The sequence below is a fragment of the Erinaceus europaeus genome, chromosome 13, assembly GCF_950295315.1.
Source record: "Erinaceus europaeus chromosome 13, mEriEur2.1, whole genome shotgun sequence".
NCBI lineage: Eukaryota > Metazoa > Chordata > Mammalia > Eulipotyphla > Erinaceidae > Erinaceus > Erinaceus europaeus.
Genome location: NC_080174.1, coordinates 46,443,841 through 46,464,536, shown reverse-complemented (window position 1 = coordinate 46,464,536; position 20,696 = coordinate 46,443,841). Strand labels below are relative to the sequence as shown.

The following is a 20,696-nucleotide window of genomic DNA, read 5'->3' as shown; positions in this document are numbered from 1 at the left end:
GCTTCTGCCATAGTGTTAAATTTATTATAATTTTTGAGACCTTAACAGCCACATCACTGTCATCTGAAATTCATATTTTATGTGAACTTTTCTTATTTTTCCAGCAAGATTAAAAATGACTTTATGAATTAAAAAATGACTTAAGAACAAGTACTCTGCTTCCACTGGAAACATAAATACTGGGAAAACATTTAGAAAATATAAAGTCTTACCATTTGAAAGGCTAAAATAATTATTCTAAACTTGACAGTACTGTTTGAAAGAGATGAATTACAAGTCAACACTGTGTACAGATGTATGTGGGTGTATGAATGCTGAGATTTTATGTAACAAGAACTGTAGTTGTAAAGCTTACTTGTTTTGTATGGACATTGCTTTAGAAAATTTCTAGGGATAGTACTACCTGTAATGGATAGATAAGGGAATGCGGTATATTTGCACATCAGTATTTCCTCAATTTTTAAAAAAATTATCTTTATTTGATAGAAACAGCCAAAATTTGAGCAGGAAGGTGGTAATAAAGAGGGAGTGAGACAGAGAGACACTTGCTGCCCTGCTCCACCGCTCTCAAAGCTTTTCCCCTGCTGAGGGGGGCGGGACTGAACCTGAGCCCTTGTGCATTACAACATGGTCGTTCAACTAGGTGTGCTACCACCCCATTCCCCAGTATTTATTTCTTAGTGCCAGAGAATACATGGCTTTAAAGACTGAGTATTAATACAAAATAAAAAAGAATGGATAAAAGCTCCAGTTCTTTATGTCCTTGGAGGGAAACTAACATTTATTAAGTTGCTACTGTTAGTGTTTTTAAGTGCTGAACATATAAACCACAAAGTTGTATTAGGCCTCTGAAAAAGAAGTGAGGAAACTCAATGTAAAATATCTTCCCTTGGCTTTCTCACTTTTAAATGGATTTAGTGACAAAATTTTCAGATTCCAAAGCATACAGTATCAGTGTGAATTTGTCATATGACACTCAAGAGATTGTTTAAGCCAGTGTCTTATTAGACCCAGAAACTTTGCCTTTCAAAATTTTTCAGACATTGGAACCTCATACTGGCTACTAAGTAAACTAAGTTTGCAAAATATTTTTATCAAGAACTAGATAGTAAATAATTTAACTTTGAATGTCAGATGGTATTTGTAGTAAGTATTCTGCTGCTAAAATACAAAAGATGCAGCAGGAAAAATGTAAATGAATATTGTAGCTTTGTTCCAATAAAACTTTATTCACAAAAACAAGTAACAGGCCAGATTTGTCTTATGGATTATAGCACATCAACCCCATGAATTACATGCTTTGGCTCTTGATACTTAAAAATGGAGCTGGAAACTTCACTTGCCTCATAGTGCCTTTCCTCTTTGCAGTATATTGACAATTTAATGGAATACTTCTTAATTCATTTCCCCCCTGTGAAGTAGGAAGGAACTGTCGCACGGGTATTTATGCGTGACTTTTGTTATCTGCCTCACTTTATTTTTATTACATCTTCCTTGTGTAACAATTTTGGCTTGTTTGATCACTTTAGTTGTATGTACATGCATAGAACTTTATATGTTGAACATCTCTGTAAATCATAACTTATACCATACCTGGGGGAGGAACTGTGTATTGTTAGCAGCAGAGTTTTGGCTAATAGCAATCCTCTTCTTTGAGTTAAGAGTTCTTATGAGTGTTAGTCTTAGCCCGGGGAATATACATGTATCGTGTCTATACAAAGGCACTAAACATTTTGGTATAAGAAACAGCGTTTCTTTACCAAATATTTATTGGGCTGTACCTCATAGTACTACTTCACTACTGATGCCAATCATCACTTCTTGGATCACTGATAACCTTACTAAGCAGTCGTTCATTCCAATAACCATTTGCAAAGTGAAACCTCTAAGCCCAGTATGATTTAGTATTTTGCAGGGGTTGGTCAGGGGTACAGGTGGTAGCGTATGCATTTCCATGCACCACCATCCAGGGCTAAGTTTCTGATTCTCACCTGTTTGGGGTGGGGGGTCTGGTCCTCTCTATTTCTGCCTCTGTTTAGAAGAACGAAAAATAAACCCATCTCATTTAAAAACTTTTTTTTTTTTTTTTTACACACACACCAGAGTACTACATAGCTCTGCTTAAGGTGGTGTGGAACATTGAGCCTGGGTCCTTGGAGCCTTAGACTTAGAAGTCTTTTGCATAACCATTACGCTATCTTCCTTTTTGGGATCACCCAGGTTTATGATGGTGATGGTGACGATGACTCATTGCTAGCTGGTATTTGAATTCATGTTCTAGTCTATATTTCTGTTATCTCACCAGGGTCTTTTTTCCATCATAGTATTTTTACTCTTCCACTGTCCAAACATATGTCAGCATACTTTGAAAAATATCAGTGACCTCATTCAACAATTGAATACCTGCTTAAAACTTTCAATGGTTTTTTAAGTGTACAACTTGTTGATTTTAACAATTTTCTGAATTTTGTAATCATAGTAATTTTTATAATATATTATCCTGCCAGTAAGACTTATAATTAATCCTCTTCCCATCTTTAACCTGAATCAACCACTGGTTTATTCCTACTTTCTGCTTGTAGCCTTTTAAATAATATACTAATTTTAGATTTGGTATTTGTATTACAAAGTAAATATAGTGAGTATATGCCGGTACACACAGCTACAAAATTTCTGTGTGTGATGAGAACTTTTAAAGTCTAGCTTTTAACTCTTAGAATTGTTCACTGAGTCTATAGATTTTCCTTCCTTCCTTCCTTCCTTCCTTCCTTCCTTCCTTCCTTCCTTCCTTCCTTCCTTCCTTCCTTCCTTCCTTCCTTCCTTTCTAAATTTATTCCCTTTTGTTGCCCTTGTTTTATTGTTGTAGTTATGGATGTTGTTGTTGGATACGACAGAGAGAAATGGAGAGAGGAGGGGAAGACAGAGGGGGAGAGAAAGATAGACACCTGCAGACCTGTTTCACCACCTGTGAAGTGACGCCTTGACAGGTGTGGAGCCGGTCACTCAGGTCCTTGCGCTTTGCACCACCTGCGCTTAACCCACTGGGCTACCGCTTTACTCCCAAGTAAAGGGTTTCCTTTCCTGGCATTGGGTGTGGCTGTAGTTTCCACTTGAGAGCTTCTGTTACAGGAAGCCACATTTGAATACCTTTCTGTCTCTTTTCTCTCATCTATATTAATATGTCAATATCTATCTACACACATGCATGTGCACACGCTAATTTGAAGAAAAAATATTTAAACACTTGAAACTTCTGTAGAATATTATTAAAATATTGTAGAATACTCTTGTGATATTTCTAAGAGACTCTTCAGGCCCTATGTGAACAGTTCTGTTCAAAACCGGTTGCAGTGGACCTGGAGGGGTGATATAGCAGTAAGGAACTGGATTTGTTAGCATGAGATCCTAAATTCAGTCCCTGGTGCTGCATATGCCAAAATGATATTTCTTTGTGCTTCTCATAGAATAAATAAACTAGAGTTTTACGAATAACTTATAATAGGGGTTATGAATTTAAACACCTTTAGGACCATTCCAGGGCTTTAGGAGCTAGTCTATATTGATGTGTAACCTCTAGTGAACCGACAAACATATTATTGTAACATTCTTTATCTAAAGGCAATTCAGTCTATAAGTAAATACTGGTGATTTACTGTTTACCGTGCACCTATTCAGTAACAAACAGAAACTGTAATCATGAGCAGAAATTTGTTTTATGCTGTGCTGTGGGTTGGTGTTTAAGACATACTGGCCTAAGCAAAATATACCAAGATTTGTCAGTTCACCACTTATTACATAACACCTGCATAAAATTTTCTGTTTCATCCGTATAATTTAAAAGCTATGTGTACCTGTGCATATATATATAGAGAGATTCCTGTATCTATACCTATCTGACATCATAAGGAAACTAGAGTTTTAGAAATCAACATTTTGGGGACAACTTTACATACTTCCATTATTCACTTTTGCTCTTTGGGTTATAAATTAGTCTGTATATAATAGCCATAAGGTCATAGTAACAGGAAGAAAATCTTGATTCATAGTGACTTAAAACTCAGTGCATCTATTGATTCACAAAGCTGGAAGTTCTGTGTTGTGACATTGTTCAGGCTTAGTTCTCAATCTTTCAGCCTTGCCACAAATGACTTTGCTACACTCATGGCAACACAGTACGCATCTTTGCCGAATCTATTGAATTTTTTTTTTCCCTTTTTTAATTTACTTTTCCCTGAGTTCCCTTTGTTGGTCATTAGATTCTTAAAATACTTTCATATTGCCTTTAAAACTTTGTGCTATTTCTTCTTCTTTTCATAGTTTATTAGAGAAAACCAGAACGTCACTTTGGCACATTTCGTGCCAGGGATTAAACTTGAGGACCCCCCCCCCCCAACACATGTAAGCCTTGTGTTCTACCTACCCCCTCCCCCCCAAACTGGAGCTTCTCTTGCAGTCCAACTTTTAGCTAGAAAGACGGGGAGACAGGGAAAGATGCCATAGCTCCAGAATTTGTCCTAGTGTGGTGGGGATCAGACTTGAAAACTGTCACATGCATGCCAAAGCTTCTTTGTAGAGTACATTTCTTGTCATTATTCCTCTTAAAAACACTTTATTTTAACGATAGAGAGAGGGATCAGGTGGTGGAGCACCTAGCTAAGTTCACAAATTACAGTGCTCAAGGACCAGGGTCAAAGCCCTTGGTCCCCATGTGCAGGGGGAAAGTTTCACAAGTGGTAAAGCAGGGCTACAGGTGTCTTTCTCCCTCTCTCTGTTTCCACCCTCCCTTCTCAATTTCTCTCTGTCTAGTAGTAAGTAAATAAAATTAAATGTAAAAAAAAAAATAAATAAAACGGTTTTAAAAAAATTTAAAAAGAGAGAGAAAAACTGAGAGAAAGATCAGAGCACTGCTTAGCTCTGGTTTATGGTGGTGCTGGGGGGTTGAACCAGGAACCTCTGCGCCTCAGGCACAAGTCTTTGTTTTCAGAAGCATCATGTTGTCTCTTTAGCTCTCTGTTAAACTCTCTCAGTATTTGCTGACCTACTTGATTACTACCTTGCTCATTTCTCTTCAGCCTCAATCCAAGGAAGAAAGATGTTCTTTGATATGGAATAAGGAATGGTCATGTAGCTGCTTTATCTTTTCATATAAACCCCCATTTTGTGAAATGTCTTCCATTTGGATCAAGAAATCTTACAGGGACAACAGGAATAGGACTACCATTTATAATTAGAAAGCTTGGTCTAATATCCTTGGAGGTAACAGTGACTAGAGCTTTTAACTTAAGTGCATGAATTCCTGAGTTAGATCCCTAGTATCACATATACCAGAGTGATGCTCTGATCTCTCCTCTCATGTTATTATATCTTTTTGATTTTTATTTTTGTGTCGTTTTCGCCGGGCTGGCTTCACGGGCGGGTAACAGATGACCAGGGACTCATGGCTGGGTTGTACGCAGCATCTCTTTATTCATGCAGGACGCAGCACAATCTATACCAAGCTAAGCTAAACTAAACTAAAGTACCCTAAAACTCACAATGCTGTCTTTATATATACTTGCCAAGTAGGGTGGAAACAGGATGTGACATAGAGAGGGTGGAGAGAAAAGTGACTGGTGAAAATCAGAGTGTGACAAGGAGAGGATCAGGGTGTGACAAGGAGAGGGGGTGGAGCAGGTGAGAATTCTACCACTAAACCACCAATGCCCTGGAGGGAAGGTGGTGCTTGTTAACAGAGGCCTTGTAAATAGAATGAAGTGGTTATGCAAATAGAATAGTTTTAAGCAGGGGGGATCTAAACCAAATGAAACAGAAGGGGTTTTTAAAAGCAGAATTAGAAGATACCAACATTTTTGATATATTTATATTTTGGGTTAGAGACAGAAGGCAAGAGAGAAAGAGAAAGACAGACACCTGCAGTTCCTTCACCACTCCCCTGGAACTTGGTTACAGATGCTGGGGCTCCAAGTCCTGGGGGCTTGAACCTAAATCTTTGTACATGGTAACTGGAGTGCTCAACCAGCTGCTCCACCACCTGGTCCCAGTAGTTAGATTGTTATAAAATTGAAAATAAGCTTTATATAATTACAAAGACAGGAGTCAGGAGCCATAGGCAGGTTCTACCCAGGATGACTTTTGCATTTTATGTCTTAGGACAATCACGCCACCTCTTTGTGCCTTAATTGTTTGATATGTAAATGGAAACAGAACTTGTGTCCGAAGTGGGGCAGTTGCACACTGGAAGAGCAAATGCTTTACCTGCACTAGGTCCCAAGTTCAAAAGCCTGTGTCCTGTTGAAAAGAATTTGAACCCTTCCTATTCAAAGCATATCTTCTTTTATTCTATCCCTTATGTGTAATCCTTATCCTGAAATGCTTTAGAGATCTTTCAAACTTATGTTTATTGGCAAAGCTATTCTTTCAAACTTTTTTGAGGCTTCTACATACAACAGACTAATTTGAATTCCCAATTTTCTGGAAGGGTTTTTGATGGAAAAATCTATTATTCTAAGATGGTGGGGTTCTCCACAGAGCTCGGTGAAAATCACTGGAAAGTAAGCATTTTTTGTGTTTCTGGTGCTCAGGTATTGGCTCACATGGCAGGTATTTGCCTCATCATTTTACTTCCTAAGGACTATACTAACTATTGGTCCAGTGGTTAAATAATTCTTCTTTGAACCTTTGTGCATATGTTTCCTTCTACTTGCTGAATTGGCATTAGGAAAGTCATGATACTAATAGAGCTGATTCTTAAAGCAGTAGAAATTAACCCTGCAATGACATGGGTATTAGTGTTTGGGATGCTTTTTTTCTCTTTTGAATGCCATTCCTTTAGAGTGAGTCTTGAGTTTTCTTGTTCTGTAACCAACAGGCGGACTCACAAATGGCAGTGGAAGATACATCTCTGCTGCCCCAGGTGCTGAAGCCAAGTACCGCAGCGCAAGTAGTGCCTCCAGCCTCTTCAGCCCCAGCAGCACCCTTTTTTCTTCTTCCCGTTTGCGGTATGGAATGTCTGATGTCATGCCCTCAGGCAGAAGCAGGCTTTTGGAAGATTTCCGAAATAACCGGTATCCTAATTTACAACTTCGGGAGATTGCGGGGCATATAATGGAATTTTCTCAAGACCAGCATGGGTCCAGGTGAGGACTTGTCCTTTACAAAAGGTAACTGAAATCTTAATGCCTTAAATTCCATACCTCAGAGAGAGTACACACTTAAGTACATTTTCACAAAATAATTGAAAGAAAGTTTGTCTCATAGAACAATTCCTATTTCTTTCAGGGAAATGTGAATGTGAGGGTCAACCAGATATACAAGTTATTGAAACGAACTATTTAATAGTCTGGACCACCAGGTTAAATAAACCTGTTTGCCTTCCCTAAAACTACCCGTTCTAGTTCATGAGCTTCTTAAAGACTGTCTACAGTTAAAAAAAAAAACAAAAAACAAGAAACAAAATGCTGTCAAGCACACATTTTTATTTTAATTGTGATTGAAAATGCTGCTGTTAAAGAGACAGTGTGCAAATACAGGTTTGAATCTCTGTGCTTAGGACTAAGACTTTTATCATTTGACTCTGTAGAAGTGTGAGAGAAGCAACTGTTAGAGAAAACAGAATTTGTTTTTATTTTATTTTTTTATTATTTATTCCAATTCCATTTTGTTGCTCTTGTTGTTTTATTGCTGTAGTTATTATTGTTGTTATTGATGTCATCGTTGTAGGATAGGACAGAGAGAAATGGAGAGAGGAGGGGAAGAGAAAGATAGACACTTGCAGACCTGCTTCATCCCGTGTAGGTAGGGAGCCGGGGGTTCGAACCGGGATCCTTACACTGGTCCTTGTGCTTTTTGCGCCATGTGCGCTTAACCCGCTGCGCTACCACCCGACTCCCTAGAACAGAGAATTTAACTCTCCCTATTTGACTAGTCTAGAGAGCTTTTCAGAAAAGAACCTAATTAAATCTTGGATTGGGGAGGAGCATAGTATGGGACTATCACATCCTTCTTGCCTGTTTGTCTCTTTCCAGTTGAACCTACTGGAACTGATTTAAGTTCTATTATTATGACATTGGGCAAGAGTTCTCATATTTGGATCCTCATGATCAGTTGAGGAGACAACATGGTTTATCTTTAACTTAGTTACCTGAACTTATTTAAAAAAGGCATACCAAGTAGCTTCTACTTCAGAAAACATTGCAGACATATTGGGCTGTTGAAAGGTCATGATGCATTTTTGCATAGGAAAACAGAAAATATACCATGACTTTTCTGACTACTCAATATATAAGTTCTTGTATGTCATTAATGCATGCTATTTCATATGGATATGGTTTAGAAGATGTAGTAAACACCATAATCTATTGATGTTGCCTTAGTTCCTAAAGTAAAGTGTCAAGTGGAGTTCTCCCTCTGTTACACTCACTCTTCTGTGCTTCCTCTTTTGTGTCTCTTTCTACTTTATATATAAATGTCATTGTAGTGACATTCTAGCATGTTTGTTTTTTTATGCACATGCATATAGTAAAACTTGATATATATATATTTAGCTAACCTTTATTTCCGTGTCTCCCTAAAATACTATGATTTTTTTTACTTTGAACTTCAGATTCATACAGCTGAAACTAGAGCGCGCCACTCCGGCTGAACGCCAGCTTGTCTTCAATGAGATCCTTCAGGCTGCTTACCAGCTAATGGTAGATGTATTTGGAAATTACGTCATTCAAAAGTTCTTTGAAGTAAGCATTCTTCTTTTCCTTTGACTTTAGAGAATCTGCAGAGCATTTTGGTTTTTATTGCTGTTTCCTGAAATGCAGTACTTTTCTAGCTGTGATAATGAAGTGTATCCTGGGGGGGAAAAAACAACCTTTTATTTCTCCAGTTCATTAATGAAGCAATGTATCAATGAAATATTGGAGGAGATGATTTTGGAAATGTATTTGGAGAGCTATAGTCTCTTTAGAAGCTAACAAATTTCTGATTGCTGAATAGCTTAAATATAAGTTTTTAAATTTATTTTTTAAATATTTTTATTCATTATTCAGTAGAGACATAGAGAAATGGGGGGGGGGGTAGATAGAGAAGGAAAGAGACAGAGAGTTACCTACAGTCCTGTTTCATCACTTCTGAAACTTTACTCCTGTAGGTGAGGACCAGAGGATTGAACCTGGGTCCTTGTGCATTATAACCAGTTGTGCTCTGCCTGGCCCCGACATTTATTTATTTATTTGTGTCAGATTTTTATTTTAAAGATTTATCAATTATATAGAGAACCAGAGTAAAGCCATATATCTAGTTGGAAGGCATAACACTTTATACATATTGTCTGGTACAGGGCAAAGATGCTGAGTATTCCTTGCTTGCAAAAGAGACAAATTTGTAAATGTCTCACATCCTATTTTGTTGGATTTTGGGGAAATTTCTTTTAATGGCATACTCATAGCTATCATTTATCTTCCCAGTGTTCTTTATGAAGGTTAAGGTTTTTGACTATGAACTAATAATCTTTGAACTAAGCTATGAACTAAGAACCAACCTAAACATGTATTGCATCTTTAATTGAAAATGTCTTTTTGATGCCATTTGTTGAATGTAATAAAACTACAGAGATCCTTAGTTCCATAGATTAAGACAACTCTTTCATTTCTGTAGGGTAGCAACATAATATTTGTAAAATATCTAGTATCATAATTATCCTATTCATATGAAAATAAAAGATGAGGATTGAAAATTTCTCTATGGAGACCATTAGTATTTTGATACTTAACATTGTTTGTAGATTCTACTGACATTTTCCCCTGAGCTATGTTGCCTGTGTAAATAGACATTTTTTTGGAATTATGTAGAACATTAATTCAAAACACTGTCCACATGTGATTTGATTTCAACTTCATGAAGATAAAAGAACTTTTCAACTAATAGGGCCTAGACTTTGGAAACACCTTAGATTTGTTTCAGATTCCTTCCCTTCCCAGAAAACTTCCCCAGACATTGCCCAGAACCCTTGTTTCCCCCTTTTGTTATTTTAAATTGAATACAAGTGTTCTTATAATTAGTGAATTGTATATTTAATAGTATTCACAAATAATTGCAGCTTTGAGAAGTCACATTTATCAGATATTAGTGTTACTGCTATTGTTAGATATTGAGAAACATTTTTTATCACTTAGAAGGATTCTGAACAGTAGGAGGCTAAAAGCTACTGGTATGAGGAAATAAAGGCTTTTAAAACAAAGTGTTTAGTGAATCTTAAGTGATACGGCTAAAGAGGTTGTGCCAGAGGTTGAAAGAATAATGAATGCTTTGTTTTCTCTAGTTTCTTTCCTTCTGCCCAAGTAATGATTTTCATCTGCACATTATACCTAGTTTGGCAGTCTTGAACAGAAGCTGGCTTTGGCAGAACGGATTCGAGGCCATGTCCTGTCATTGGCACTGCAGATGTATGGCTGCCGTGTTATCCAGAAAGCTCTTGAATTTATCCCCCCAGACCAGCAGGTAATTGTAAGTTTCCATTTTGATTTTTTAAATCACTGTTTTATGTTTTTCCTTGGTATGTCTAGTGAACTCTGTAAGTCCTGTATAGTTTTTCTTTGGTCCTTGTGGCTGGTGTGTATGTGTGTCAAGTATGAACGGCAGGCCATTGTGTTAATACATAGTAGATAGCTCTCTTTTTCAAGCCAGTGGTTTCACAATTTGTTTTTGACAAGATCTTAGCCTATATTTATTACCTTGCAATATTTAAATCCCCGCTTTAATATATACAATTTAATAGGTAGATTTTGTTTGTTTGGCAAGACTTGAAGCACAAAAAAATATAGCAAATTGTTATACTCTATAAATTGAACCAATTGTCCCCATAAGTCAAAGTTTTATTTAACCTACCTTACAAATTTCCTCTACTATTCCTCTTATTTTACTACCAATTATTAAAGAGTCGACTGCCCAGTGCACCAATGCATGGCCTGGTACATTGACCTGCCCACTCTGTGTCCTGCACCAGCACAGAAATGGCTAAGATTGAGTCCTGCAAGAGTGATGGGTCTTTGAGGGGAAGTTTTGCAGAAGGAGGAGTCCAAGTCAGAGAGGAACTTGCATCAGACACCGGAAATCTGAGCTCTGGTAGGCCCATGGCTTCTGGTCCAGCCCCAGAACAGATGCACCAGCCCCACAGGGCACAGCCCAGAGGCCTCCAGGAGCAAAGGAGGTTGTCAGGCAGGTGTGCTGCAGCTGTGCTTATGCTGGTAGTTGGTGCTGGGAGCGAGCAAGCCTCGGGGTGCTGGTGGTCTACACTCTCAGCCCTTGTGTGTGGAGGGGATGGCTCTGGTCTGGCAGTGATGAACCACTTGCCCTCACTGAGAACGAAGTTCGGTAATGAGAATCTTTATTATGGACTCAAGTTCTGAGCCAGACAAGTCACCCATCACCTCCAGTTCCAAAGACAAGGTCGCAGAACACCGCTCTGGTGTTGGTGATAGCAGTTGAAGGCTGGGTGAGTCCAGAGATCCTAAGCTGTGAGACATTTCAGTGCTAGTACTAGGGAATATGATGATACCATAGTGGAATATGTAAGTAAATGCAAGCAGGGACAGTGTTTTCTTGTACAGGCCATGCTCAGTTTTAATTTTGCACAGGGGCTTCTTTTTCTTTTTCTTCTCCTTCCCCTTCTCCTTTCCCTTCTTTTCTTTTTTCTCCTTCTTCCTTTCCCTCCTCTTCTTTTTAGCAGCATTATGCTTACTTCTTGAAGGAAAGCAGAAATTTTAGTCTCCTGACTACTTCATCTTTGCTATCCCATTATCCATTATTAATTTATTAGCTCCAAATTTAGATTTTACTGGTTTTTTTGTTAATGAGATAACTGCATTATAATTTATTTATTTTTTTACCCTCCATACAACGACACCTGAATTGTTCCAGATCTACCATATCTATCTTTCTCTGGTCTGGTTTCTGAATAATACTTTGTTATAGCTTCCGAGATCAGATGAGATCTGCATGTTCATGTTGGTATGGCCGTAGACTGAGTGATACTTTGTTATGAACCTAACATAACTCTTGCTGCTATGATAATTTCTTCCTACCCTTTCCTCTCCCTATGTCTTTTTTTTTTTTTTTTTAATATATTACTGAGTTCTTCTATCTCAAATTGAACTTTTTTGGGTATGTTTATGTATGTAAGGTATAGGATATATGGTCTAGTATACAATTATGAGTGACATAATGTGCCACTCACCCACAAATAAAAAGAAAAGGTAAGAGAGGAAGTAACTGGTGCCAAAGATTCCTTCAGTGTAGTTTGGACCGAGCTTGACCCTGGAATGTGTACATTAGAGGGAGACTGCAATACTAAGGAATAAGCCTAGGCCTCCACCAGACACAAAATGTATATTACACGCTACCTTTCTGGTCTACCAGGTGTGTGTGTACGTACATGCTTGCAGTCTTTTTTGTTGGTTTTCTCACTTTTTGATAAAGTATTTATTGCATAGAATTTTAGTATTCAGTGAGTCAAAGTGTGTTCGCTTAGAGGTATATGTCCTATTTAGAGTAAGCTCTACGGACAACACATACTATTAATAATATACCCCCTAGTGGTCCAGGCTGTGGCGCACCTGGTTAAATGCATGTGTTACCATGCACAAGGAATGGCGCTCACGCAGATCTCATCTGTGGGGGCGGGGGGAGCGTGTGGTGGGGTGATGGACTTCATGAGCAGTGAAACATTGCTGCAGACCCCTATTTCTCCTTCTTTCCTTCTCTTTGCTCTAGCAAATTAAGTAATATTACAGATTTGTTATAACAGAGAGCATGACAAATTGTATGTGGAATGCTCCAGTATACTATATTTTATTATAGCAATTCCTTTTTATTTGAAGATTTCTGCATTTTTAAAAACCAGCCAAGGTATTTTGCAAGTTAGAGAACTTTTTATCTTGACTTGCTCACACTCACTGTTACCAGAAAGTTTGATCGCATATGGGAAGGCTCCTGCTTTCACTTGTCACCAGTCAGTCATTGTGCCACAACTTCCTTGTCATTGTTATATTTTACTGCTCTGCTTTTGTGTTTGGTGTGGAAAATGTTGATTGTTCAGTTTTTTGCTTGTTATGATTCTGGTGGTGCTTTCTTTCTTTGTCTTTTATAGAATGAGATGGTTCGGGAACTGGATGGCCATGTCCTTAAGTGTGTCAAAGACCAGAATGGCAATCATGTGGTTCAGAAATGCATTGAGTGTGTGCAGCCTCAATCTTTGCAGTTCATCATCGATGCATTCAAGGGGCAGGTAAGTAACTTAGCAACATAAGAAGGGACATAAATTATGGGATATTTTCCATTGAGAGTGAAGAGCAGGATAGCACTTGTTTAGAGCTGTCGAGTGCTTACTTGGTCTCTTCCCTTAATAGTCCCATGGGGGCATCTCACCACTAGTCAAATGGTCAGTTCTGTTGTGATGTGGCACTGTCATCAGAACTAAGATTAAACCTTGTATCATGAGAGGTTTTTAAATTAAAACTTAAAAGTTTTTTAAGGAAGTATCTTTTTAATACTTGTTTATTTGTAGGACTAAACTCAATGCAGGTGACATGTGAATGCTTATTAAAATAATAATTGCTTGATTTTGAGTGATCCAAGTGGCTTTAAATCTGCTGTTCTTCCTGAATCTTAGACAGATTTTTCTGAAAATATTTATTTATGAGAGAGAGGAAGAAAGAAACAGAGCATCACTCTGGGGCATGGCATGCCCGGGATTGGACTGTGTGAGTCTTTATCAAGGATTTATCCTCTGTGCCACTTATCTGGCTGCTAGATAGATTTAACAATATTATCCAAATATCGAAAAAACACTAAACAATCCACATGTTCACCAGCAAATAACTGGACAAAATATGCAAACAAGGTACATATACTTCTTAACCAACAATATTCAGAAAGCCATACTATTTGATGTATTCGAATGTTGAGTGAAATAAGGCAGGTCCCAGACTGAGTGGTTTCTGTATTTTTATAAATCTAAAATTGGGCAGAAGAACTGCATGGTTTGCTGTTGTATACTTATCCAAAGGTATATGTTATATATAAAACTCAAATAAAAAGTACTTACTTCACTGACTGAAATTCAGTGAGCACCCAGTTGGTGTTAGCTGCTATTACTGTTTTTCTTAATAATATTTTATTTATTTATTATTGGATAAATGCTGAAACTAAAACTTAAAAGGGGCTTTGCCTATGGCGTGTAAAGGTTGACTGCGGGGCACTGGGAGTATACACAGTAAAGGACAAATATCCAGGTACTGTAAAATAAGTGGCTTCATTTAAGGTTAAGCAACAGAGAGGTTTATTCATGACACTGTGAATGTGAGGGGAGAAGTCTAGTTAGGACAATAGGCAAAAGTCCATAATTTGAAACTAAGTTACCTGAGATCACCACGTGAAAAGACCAGGATCAATCCAGAGCTACACCAAACGGAGAGTGCCACGATGAAGGTAATCCAGAGAGCAGCTGCTGTCAGCCCTGCTTATATACATCAGTCTGTCAGGCTGCTCCACCTCTGGCTGACAGGCTGAGGGTCATTTGTGTGCTAATTGTCCCAGACTCCTGTTGGGGGGGGGGGAGGGACAGAGACAGACCTGTAGTACTTCTTCATCACTCATGAAACTTTGCCCCCTGCAGGTGGGGACCAGGGGCTTGAACCTGGGACTTGTGTACTGTAATGTATGTGCTTAACTAGGTGCACCATTGCCTGGCCCCCTACTAGTGTTCTTATTATTCACAGGAGTTCTTGCAGTGGAGAGCTAGGAGGAACAGAGCTGAAGTTGAGCAGTCTGAATGCCCTTGTGCTTGTCCATTGCTTTGCACTCAGCAATAGATTTTCATCTTTTACTTTTTTTATTGTTAGACACCTAAAGTAAATGTGACATTTATAGTGCTCTTATCTGAAAGGACTCAGGATTTGTTACTAGCCCTTTTTCTGTTTTTAACCCTGTTCTGAAAAATTTGTCTTCCCTCCCATATTTAAACAACTATGGCTAATTTTCTAGACTGTTACCTTTCTAGACTTCTTGGAAAAGTCCTTTTTAGTTTTGAATTTATATCCTTCGGTGTCTTCCCAGATAGTTAAGAAATGTGGGGAGTTGGGCGGTAGCGCAGCGGGTTAAGTGCATGTGGGACAAAGCGCAAGGTCCAGTCAGGATCCCGGTTCAAGCCCCTGGCTCCCCACCTGCAGGGGAGTTGCTTCACAGGTGGTGAAACAGGTCTGCAGGTGTCTGTCTCTCTATCTCCCCTTTCTCTATTTCTCTCTGTCTCTACCCAATAACAAAGTTAAAAAATAAAAATAAAAAAAAGAAATGTGTGTGTGTATGTATATATCCACCTTGTACCTATTGCATGCTTAATGCTATACTGCTTCCAGTTTCAGCACTACAAATCCACGACTTCTAGTGGCCATTTTTTCCTTTCTATTTTGTTTATTAGAAAATAAATTTTATTTATTTTATTTGGCATGATAGAGGGAAATTGCAAGAGGGGGAGATAGGGAGAGAGAAAGTTAGACACCTGTAGACCTGCTTCACTGCTCATGAAGCATCCTCCCTGCAGGTGGGTGGCAGGTATTCAAAACCAGATCCTTATGCACGGTAATGTGTGCACTTAATCAAGTACACCACTGTCTGGACCCTGACTGACTTTTTCAGCTGCCCCCCCCCCCCCTTTAACTTAATCCCCCCATTTTTAATTTTTTCATATATTGGGTTGTTGGAAAATATAGAAACATACATAATGACTTTCCCGACAGCCCAATGTAGAGACTTTCTAGACAGGGAGAGACATCATTGCTGCACTGTCTGGAGATTCCTTCAGTGCTGTGGTGCTCTCATGTGGTTCTGTCCCTTAAACATGCAGCTGAGTCATCTCTGGCAAGGCACATGTTGTGCCAAGTGAGCTGTATTCCAATCCTGAGAAACGTGCTTATGTACACCACACACCATATTATTTGTAGAGAAAACTTAAGTGATACATTTTTAGTTTGGATTTTTGGAATCACACTAGTTAATAGGACCTGACTCTGTCATTTACTGTTACTATGACTGTGGACACATTATGTAAAATCCCAGGAAGTTCAATTTTCTCAAATACATGCTGAGAATAATTGTGCAATAAGGGGCCAGGTGGTGGCACATCTGGTCAAGTGCACACATTACAGTGTGCAAGGACCCAGGTTCAAGCCCTTGGTCCCTGCCTGCAGGGGGAGAGCTTCATGAGTGGTGAAGCAAGGCTGCAGGTCTCTTTCTCTTTGCCTATTTCCCCCTCCCCTGTCAATTTCGCTGTCTCTGTCCAATTAAAGAATAAGAATAATCTTGCATATGTCTCAAGGTTATTGTGACAAATAATGGAAATACTGTACCAACAGTACTGTAGCATTGCAGTTGCAACAATCACTTGTGACTTTTTTGTCTGTCCTCCCTAGGTATTTGCTTTGTCCACGCATCCTTACGGCTGCCGAGTGATTCAGAGGATCTTGGAGCACTGTCTCCCTGACCAGACACTCCCTATTTTAGAGGAGCTTCACCAGCATACAGAGCAACTTGTACAGGTAGTGGAGTGGCCATAGAGGAATTGCAAACACCTGTACATGCATGCAGAATTAGAGCTTGGGTGTTTCCTCAGTTCAGGCAGCTGTTCCAGTAGAGGTTAATGTTGAGTTATTTTAAATGCTCATTCAGTCCTACCAAAATTTTGTTTTCACCAACCTCGTTTGCATATTGTGCAGTTATATATATATTACCCTGGCTTTGGCATTTCCCTGCCAATACTCTTGCACTAGCTAGCTGTATTGCCTTAGGCAGGCTATTGAATCTTCCCAGAGCTCAATTTCCTCACTGTTGAGATAAGTGGATTAGGTGATTTTTGTTTTTTCTAACTTTGATATTTTCTCGAGTCTACCTCTAGAAATTTCTCCCATATTGTATCAACCATTTAGATATATTTTATAAACCATATGCTTTACTAAAGCAACATTCTTTTCAGTGCTTGTTTTGATGTGAGATTATAAATTATTAAACTATTGTGGAAATAGTTTTAATGTTCAGAAAGTGGACGATTCATATTATCCATATTCCTACTATCCAGAAACAAACACTATTAGCAGTGGCAGTTTTTTCTTAAACTCCAATTTTATAGGCTTTGCATTTTTTCATCCTGAATACTTGTTTTGCTGTCAGGGATTCACTGGGGCATCCTGCATAATCCCTTCACTCGAAGTAGACTTATTTCCCTTCAGAAAAACAGAGAGGAGGAAAGGAAGACACCATGATACTGCTCCTAAAGCAGGGCCCCTCCCCCCATATCCTTCTGTGTGATGTCCATGGGCTTGAATCCTTGAGCTGTCTTGAGAGAGCCCCATCTTAAGTACTTTTGCCTTGTTCCTTATTCACACATTTATTCTCTCAAAGCATCTTGAAATTTAGATGAGTGAATATGTTCGTCATACTAAATAGGTGTTGTCTGTTTTCTTTGACATAAGCACCATTTACAGTTTTTATTTGACACAGGTGCCGTGAGTCGTTCATGCGTTTCTTTTTTAGACGAACATGGGTTGTTATTCCCATCTGTCCACCCACTTCAAGAAATGAGAGTAGGCCTATTTTTTATATATAGTACTTTATGAAGCACCCAACTAAGGCCTTTAGGACCTACCTATGTAAATAGTCCCCTGTCTAGTAATATTCATGTGTTTGCCACCAGGGTTATCACTCTGACTCAGTTTCTGCATAGCTACACCATTCCCAGTGGTCGTTTGCCCCCTTCTTTCTTTTTGATAGAGTGGGAGAGAGAGGCACCATCCTGCTCTACTGCTTATAAAGCTTTCCCTAGCCGGTTGGAAAGGGGGACCAGGGGTGTGAACCTTGGTGCTCACACATGTTGATAATGTGTGTACTCTACAAGATGTGCCACCACCTGGCCTCCTGTATTTTTGTTTTATAAGGATTGTGAAAACTTATATCCCTCCGTATTCTTATGTATTTGTTAGTATTTAGCTAAGCCATCATGACTTTATTAGGAATATAGCTGTTGATGTGTGTAAGGATTTCGGTAGCTCAGCATAATTTTATTTCTTTTGCTTCTTAAACAGGATCAGTATGGAAATTATGTAATCCAGCATGTATTGGAGCATGGTCGTCCTGAGGATAAAAGTAAAATTGTAGCAGAAATTCGAGGCAATGTGCTTGTATTGAGTCAGCACAAATTTGCAAGGTACGTGATTTGAATTATACATACTCTGTTTTGCAGAAAAGAATTAAGTAGTCTTTCAGATATAGAAGGAATGAATTGTTATTTTTTTAATGCTTTTATCCTCAAAGTATGCATAGCCTTGGGCCAGTGGGATAGCTCACTGGGGAAGGTGTTTGTTTTGCCCTACCCCTATCCAAAGTTGTAATCTTTCCACCTTCCCCAGTCTCTCTTACTATCTGAAAAAGTCAGCCCAGGGAATTGAAGCAAAGTTGACACCGTTTTTCCCCTAGAGAGGCAGAGGCTTGAGCAGCATGTGCGGGTTTCACTGCTCCCTGCCTTAATTTCAGTGAGCACCCGGGCTTCATGCTAACAGGGATCATTCCCAGTTTATTGCCTGTTGTGTTTGTTCTAGCATCAGGAAAAGCAGGTTTGAACTTCTTGTAATACTTGTAATTCTTGATAGCTGTTCTTTGGTCAAGTACATTTGCAGTTACATGGTTCAGTTCAAAACTGCAGGACACAATATTTTACATTGGGTTTACCATCAGGTGATACATGTTGCACACAAATTCAGAAACAGATTCCAGCTAAACATCTTAACGGGGAGTACACCTTTAGGCTGTTGTGTTAAAAAAAAACCCAATATCACAAGAATGGAGATCATTCACTTCAACATGTGAAGGAAGACCTTTAACGTGGGTGGCTATGTAGGACTTCTCAGGAATCACCCCCAAAGTCACCTATTGTGGTATGTGGAGTAGTTTCAAGCGTGTAGATATGGACCATAGTGCTGTTCATGTCCTTGATAGGAACATTGCAGATTTATAAGAAGAATGTGATGCATTTGAAAAATAATAGCAACTGGAAGAAGTGATATTTATGTTGAAGGAGTTGACCCTGGTAGTCATATCACTTCCAGCGAGCCAAGGTCCAGTTTAGTATCAAGGACTCAGGTAGCAGTGGTCACCATTTTGGCAAATGCCAAGTATTTTGGTGGAGGTTTATCAAAGGTGCCAACAGTTGCTGTGAGGACAGTGATGGATACCGGAGAAGTAGTAATTCTTGTAACAGGCACAGGCAAAAGTTTTCCTTTGTAGATAGTCAGTAGTCAGAAGTAGTCAGTCACACGTGGACTGTTTCAACATTCCAACAGCATCCTTAAACTATTTTTGTGAGATGGTACTACTTTAGAATTGAGTCAAAACTGAAATACTTCCTGAGACTCCACAGTCCCAGGTTCAGTCCATCAGACCACCATAGACCAGAGCTGAGCAGTGCTATGGTAGGAAAAACAAGCTGAGGGCCAGGTGGTGGTGCACCTGGTTGAGTGCACGTTATCATGTGTAAGGACCTGGATTCAAGTCCCCACCTGGAGGGGGGTAAACTTCACAGGTGGTGAAGCAGTGTGCAGGTGTCTCTTTGTAAAAGGTAATAAAGAATAAAATTTTTAAAAAGAAAAAACAAATTGAAGTACTTAAAAAAAACTTTGATAGAACAGAGAAATTGAGAGGAAGAGAGACACACAGAGACACCTGTAGTACTGCTTCACCACTAAGGAAGCTTTCTCCCTGCAGGTGGAGATTTTCTGGAGTTAGTAAATGCAAACAGAAACAGGTTATAGATATCAGAGGCGGGGGACAGTATGCTGTTGATATTTTGGGGAAAAGATAATTGCACTGATGTAATGGCCCATTTTTTTGGGGGGGGGGAACTTTCAATCTGTAAATACTTCCTATATCCTGTATGCGAGTTCCTAACATTCTGATAGAAAATACCAGTGTTGGGGGTCGGGTGGTAGTACACTGGGTTAAGCACAAGGACCCGGGTTTGAGCCCCCAGTCCCTGCCCCCCCCCCCCTCTGAGGAGTGGGGGGATCACTTCATAATCAATGGAGCAGGTCTGCAGATATCTGTCTTCCCCATCTTTCTTTCTCTCTGTCTTACCCAACAATGACAATAATATAATAATGACAGTGACAACAACAAAATGGAAAAAATGGCCAACAGGAGCAGTAGATTCATAGTGCAGGCTCCAAACCCCAGTAATAACCCTGAAAGAAAAAAAAAAAAGAAGAAGAGAAGAAAAAACACCAGTGTTTTGGGGATGGATAGTATAATGGTTATGCAAAGAGACTCATTACTGAAACCCCAAAGTCACAGGTTCAGTTCCCTGTACCACCATAAGCCAGAGCTGATCAGTGCTCTGGTAAATTAAAAAAGAAAATACCAGTGTTTCCAGCAGACAGGATTTGGGGCAACCATGAAAATGAGGATGGCAAAGTTAACAGGGAAGAATTTCCTTGGAGGGAGGGAGACAGAGAGAGCGGGGGAGGGGGGAGAATATGAATGTGTGTGTGTCTCACATCGAGCTCTCAAGTGTGAGGTCTTGATTTCGTCCGTCCGTGTGTGGTACGCCGCCCCCCCCCCCCCACCCCCATTGAGCTCTCAAATGTGAGGTCTTGATTTCAATCCCCAGT

General features: G+C 39.2%; 1 protein-coding gene and 1 non-coding gene across 20 annotated transcripts in view; both read left to right on the top strand.

Annotated features, from left to right (window-relative positions):
- Positions 1-20,696, top strand: part of PUM1 (pumilio RNA binding family member 1) — a 126,122-nt gene that overhangs the window by 99,145 nt on the left and 6,281 nt on the right. For 12 of the 19 annotated variants that reach the window (XM_016187868.2, XM_016187867.2, XM_060205716.1 and 9 more), the window contains 6 exons: positions 6,869-7,136; positions 8,603-8,732; positions 10,360-10,494; positions 13,136-13,273; positions 16,455-16,580; positions 18,120-18,241. In XM_016187868.2, coding sequence (XP_016043354.1) covers positions 6,869-7,136; positions 8,603-8,732; positions 10,360-10,494; positions 13,136-13,273; positions 16,455-16,580; positions 18,120-18,241 — 919 coding nt within the window. The remainder of the gene's footprint in view (positions 1-6,868; positions 7,137-8,602; positions 8,733-10,359; positions 10,495-13,135; positions 13,274-16,454; positions 16,581-18,119; positions 18,242-20,696) is intronic. The other 7 variants (XM_060205724.1, XM_060205720.1, XM_016187869.2 and 4 more) reach the window with 1 other exon arrangement.
- LOC132532552 (small nucleolar RNA SNORD103/SNORD85) lies at positions 11,318-11,402 on the top strand. The gene has a single exon (XR_009544492.1). It is a non-coding gene; the product is annotated as a small nucleolar RNA SNORD103/SNORD85 (small nucleolar RNA).